At 43.6% G+C, this 4,792-nt stretch overlaps 1 protein-coding gene across 1 annotated transcript; it reads left to right on the plus strand.

Moving 5' to 3' along the window:
* Positions 1-710: 710 nt before the first annotated feature.
* On the plus strand, positions 711-4,178 carry LOC311615548 (melanoma-associated antigen 10-like; the record flags this gene model as incomplete). Its single annotated transcript, XM_084870894.1, is given in 4 exon segments — positions 711-745; positions 3,387-3,736; positions 3,739-3,791; positions 3,795-4,178. Coding segments are annotated over 4 exon segments (822 nt in total).
* Positions 4,179-4,792: the final 614 nt, after the last annotated feature.

Below are 4,792 nucleotides of genomic sequence, written 5' to 3' on the forward strand. Positions count from 1 at the left end.
TTTTTCGTTGGTATTTGCCAATTTAATTAGGATGTGTCTTTTTTCCAGTTGCTGCTCTGCTTGGGTGTTTTTTCTTACCTTGTCTTCTAGCTCGCTGATGCAGTCATCACCTCCCACCAGTCTACTGTTGATGCTTTCTACTGTGTTGTTTATGGCAGCTATGCCATTATTTATTCTTGGCTCTTCATTTCCTCTTGATTCTTATATATGTTCTTGAATTTGTCTTCCATTAATGTCATCATTCTTATGTCCATTGCTCTGAATTCTTTCTGTGACAAATTGTTGCCTCCATTTCGTTTACTTCCTATTCTGGTGATTCCTCCTCTGTTTACTTATTTTATTGTATGGGGGCAGTTTCTTTGTCTATCCATTTTTACTTCTCTCAGAGTGTCTGGTTATGTGGCTCACTATCTACCATGTTGACCAAAAGGCACAAAATATAACTTGACAAGTCATGACACAGAGGGAACAAAACATAAATGTATTCATGAAACCAAAACCTCATATAAAGGTGACCATCAGAAAAAAAGAAATTAGTGGAAATAAAAGAGCTCAAAAATGATACTGAGAAAGGGAAAAAATGGAAAGAGAGAAAAGAAAAAGAAGAAAACAGAAGGGGGAAAAGTATACACATATGGGGATAAAACTCCACAAAACCAACAAATAAACCAAAAAATACAAACAAAAAAGACCCAGAAAAAAGGGGGACAATGGAATCTGAAGAGGCAGAGCTTATTTCCAAAAGGTAAGGTAAAGGAATTGAATGAATGAGTAAATGGGCATGATTCAGTATAATGGAGGTAGAAAGAGGATGAGTGTATAAGAAAAAAAAAAAAACACAACACACAAAATACACAATTCAAATATTTTTTTTCCTTTTCTCTATCTCTATATATCTGTCTGTTTTTGGAAAAGGATAATAGAGAGCAAATAGGCATAAGTTTTTTGAGTGAAACTAATTAAGCTATTAGCAAGCAAGGAGAGGAAAAACAAGCATACAATAAAAACAAAAAACAAACAATAACAACAACAACAAAAATTAGCTAGCGAAGAAAGAGAAAAGAGAAGTGTGCCTGGATTTGGAGAAGGCGAGAGGAAATTAGATATATGATTAAGCCAACAGAGTCTATGATAATAATAATGCCTCAATAAATCAGGTAAAAAGATCAATTTTAAGGAGTACCAAAAAAGGAGAGAGAAAAACTAAAGTAGGAATAGAAGCAGAGAAACAGGATAAGAAGGTGAGAAGTGAGGAAGAAAAGATTGGCAAAAAGGGAAAAAATGAGCTAAAGTAAAATAATGATAAAAAATAACAAAATTGTAGAACACTAATCCAAAAAAAAAAAAATACAAGGTTAATGATGATGATGAGGACGATGATGGTGATAATATAAGAAAAAATTTTCCAAAGTAAAAAATAAAAAAGTGAATTAGTGAGACGTAGTTCACTTTAGCTGAGTTTTATTGTCCCATTGGGGCATGGTTTAAGACCCTCTCTACTGTTCTATCTGCCATGTCTCAATTTCCTGTTAGGTAGTTAGCACCTTGTTGAAATTTCCAGCTAACACTCCTCTGTCAGACTTTACAGCTTTGGTTTCAGGCAGGTGTGATCAATCTGCATGTGTTTTGTTTTTCTGCCAGCTTCAGTCATATTTACATGAGCATCTATTTCTGACATGGGCTCTAGGTGGGGGTGTTGTTGTATCAGTTTCTGGGACTAAATGGATCCTCAAACCAGTCCCCAAGGGTTCCCTGGGAGTATTTTGAATTCTTGTTTCCCTGCTGAGCTCAAGGCTGGGTGCAGCAGTGCTGCTAGGAAGGTCTGTCTTTTCAGGAGAAAAATGGCTGTTCAGGGTTGGAGGGACCTGACTGTCCCAGAGCTGGCTTCCTGGTTGCCTCTCCCTATTTTGCTCCCCAGCTTCCACAAAACCACCTTCCCCTGAATCACAGCATTGGTGAGTGTTTGTAATTGAAAGATCCTATGTACCTTGTTTAGAGATCAAAAGCAATGAAAATATAAAGACAGAGCAAGCACACCACTGTGCATCCCCCCCCCCCCAGTCCCCCCCCTCTTTGTTCCCCGTCATTGCCTGGCTGGTTCAGAACTTCAGGCTGCCTTTCTGAGTGCAGCCACCTATAGCTGTGGACTTAGATCTAGAGTACCCCTCTTCCGAAGCCTTGTGGACCCCCTTCCACTGTGGAGTGTTACGCATGCCCCCAAGGGACGCAGACTTGGTGCAGTGCAATTTCTTTCTATCCCTTTAGTCCTGGTTACATGCATCTCTTCCCAGCCCAGATCCCTGATGCTTCCATTCTCCAGGCGTCCTCTGTCCTTTCTATCCATGGATTTTTCCACCAGCTGTGTTTAATTTGCCAATTCCAGGTGGATGTTATTTGATTCAGCTGTTTCTTTTTTTTTTAATATATTTTATTGATTTTTTACAGAGAGGAAGGGAGAGGAGAGAGCTAGAGAGCTAGAAACATCGATGGAAGAGAGACATCGACCAGCTGCCTCTTGCACACCCCACACCAGGGATGTGCCCGCAACCAATGTACATGCCCTTGACCGGAATGGAACCTGGGACCTTCCAGTCCACAGACCGACGTTCTATCCACTGAGCCAAACCGGTTTTGGCATCAGCTGTTTCTTCTATCTGCTCCATGAGAAGGCGCAGAACATGTCCGCCTATTTGTCAGCCATTTTTTCTCCCTCGAACAAATTTTTTGGCCCATGGCTGGGGAGGTTGGGGTCTTAGTGCTCCTGGGTTTGCAGCCGAGGCAGCAGGTCCCTGGCTGGAGTGACAGTAGGATCCTGGGTGGTTTCTGAGGTCTCCCCAGGTGAAGGTAAGACTGGGCTTCCCATCACAGCCAATTTTCCCTTTAAGAAGGCAAGATCTCTGCAGCAGATCTGGCTACAGTGGGAGAGATTGCAGTGGTAGTAGAGGCTGCCTCGGTAGGAGACCCTGGTCTGCCAGTCCCCAACAGTCCTGCAGAATATAACCGTCACACACACACACACACACACACACACACACACACACACACACATCGCATGTCCACACACTCCCCTTTTGATTCCTCATCCACTCACACTCTCTTCCTCACTGCCATCCAGTTGGGTGCCATCTTCAAAACTCCCCTCGAGACTAAACTGGTTTAGCTCAGTGGATAGAGTGTCAGCCTGTGGACTGAAGGATCCCAGGTTTGATTCTGGTTAGGGGCATGTACCTTGGTTGCGGGCACAACCCCAGTAGGGGGTGTGCAGGAGGCAGCTGATTGATTTTTCTCTCTCATCGATGTTCCTAACTCTCTCCCTTCCTCTCTGTAAAAACCCAATAAAAATATATTGCCCCCCCTACTGCCATTGACGCTGCTGCTCCATTGAGCCAGTCCAGCAGCCAAGAAGAGGAGGGTCCGAGTACCTCCCGGGCCCTGCCAGACACAGAGTCCTTGCCTAGGGACGTGATTGATGATAAGGTAGCTGATCTGGTGGGGTTCCTGCTCCGGAATTATCGCACACAGGAGCTGACCACAAAGGTAGAAATGCTGAGTAGCGTCATCAGAGAGCACCAGGACCACTTTGCTGTCATCTTCAGCGAGGCCTCTGAGTGCATGCAGCTGGTTTATGGCATTGATGTGAAGGAAGTGGACCGCACCAGCCACACCTATGTTCTAGTCACAAACCTGGGCCTCACCTATGATGGGATGGTGAACCATGTGCACAGTATACCCAAGACTGCCTTCTGATACTCATCCTTAGTATAATCTTCACGGAGGATGATTGTGTCCCCTAAGAGAAGATATGGGAAGCACTGAATGCTATGGGGGTGCATGCTGGGATGGAGCATTGCATCTATGGGGAGCCCAGGGAGCTCCTCACCAAAGTTTGGGTGCAGGAACAGTACCTGGAATACCGGCAGGTGCACAACAGCGAACCGGCACGGTACGAGTTCCTGTGGGGTCCCAGGGCCCACGCTGAGACCACCAAGTTCAAAGTCCTGGAGTTTCAGGCCCAGATCAACGGGAGTGACCCCAGATCCTTCCCACACTGGTATGAGGAGGCTTTGAGAGAGGAGGAGCAGAGAGTCCGGGCCAGAATTAGCACCACAGATGATCCTAGTGCTATGGCCAGTGCAGGCCCTTCTGCCAAGTCCAGTCGCTTCTTCTGCCCTCAGTGAATTCCAAGGCAGATTTCCTTACTTTGTGTTTTAAGAGGGAAGTCAATGATCCAAGCGGTGGAGGGCTAGGTTAGGGGATTATAGTGAATAACATCTGTGTGTCTCTGTTCCTTTGGATTGACTTGGAAATGTATCTTTTTTTATTTTTGGTATTTTATAATGTTACTTTAAGTAGAATGTTTTTTAGCTTCAGAATCTAAGTTTACAAATGATATGGATCACACGTTGATTGTAATTTAACTTAAGACAAAGAACTTTGCTATTTGGTAAAAAAGAAAAAAATGGGAATCCTTCATTGTATTTGTACTCTGTAACCAGATAATGTGGACTTGGAATAGGCTTTTTGTGTGTGTGTGTGTGTGTGTGTGAAAGAGCATAGATGCAAAAACAGATAAAATAGTTAATTTTTGAATGCCTGTATCACATTTAGTCTGTCATTCTGTAAAAACAAAATATATACACCTGGATTTTCTTAGCTTATTCAAGAATGTAGAAAAATAAACAGTAAGAGACTCTTCTCACTGGTTCATGTGCACCCTAAACATTCACTGAGCCTCTGTCCTCACAGGAAAAGGCAACCCAGCCAGAGAAAGATAGGGGAGGCAGAGCAGAGG

The sequence above is a fragment of the Pipistrellus hanaki genome (genome assembly GCF_964339955.1).
Source record: "Pipistrellus hanaki genome assembly, chromosome: X".
NCBI classification, from domain to species: Eukaryota; Metazoa; Chordata; class Mammalia; order Chiroptera; family Vespertilionidae; genus Pipistrellus; species Pipistrellus hanaki.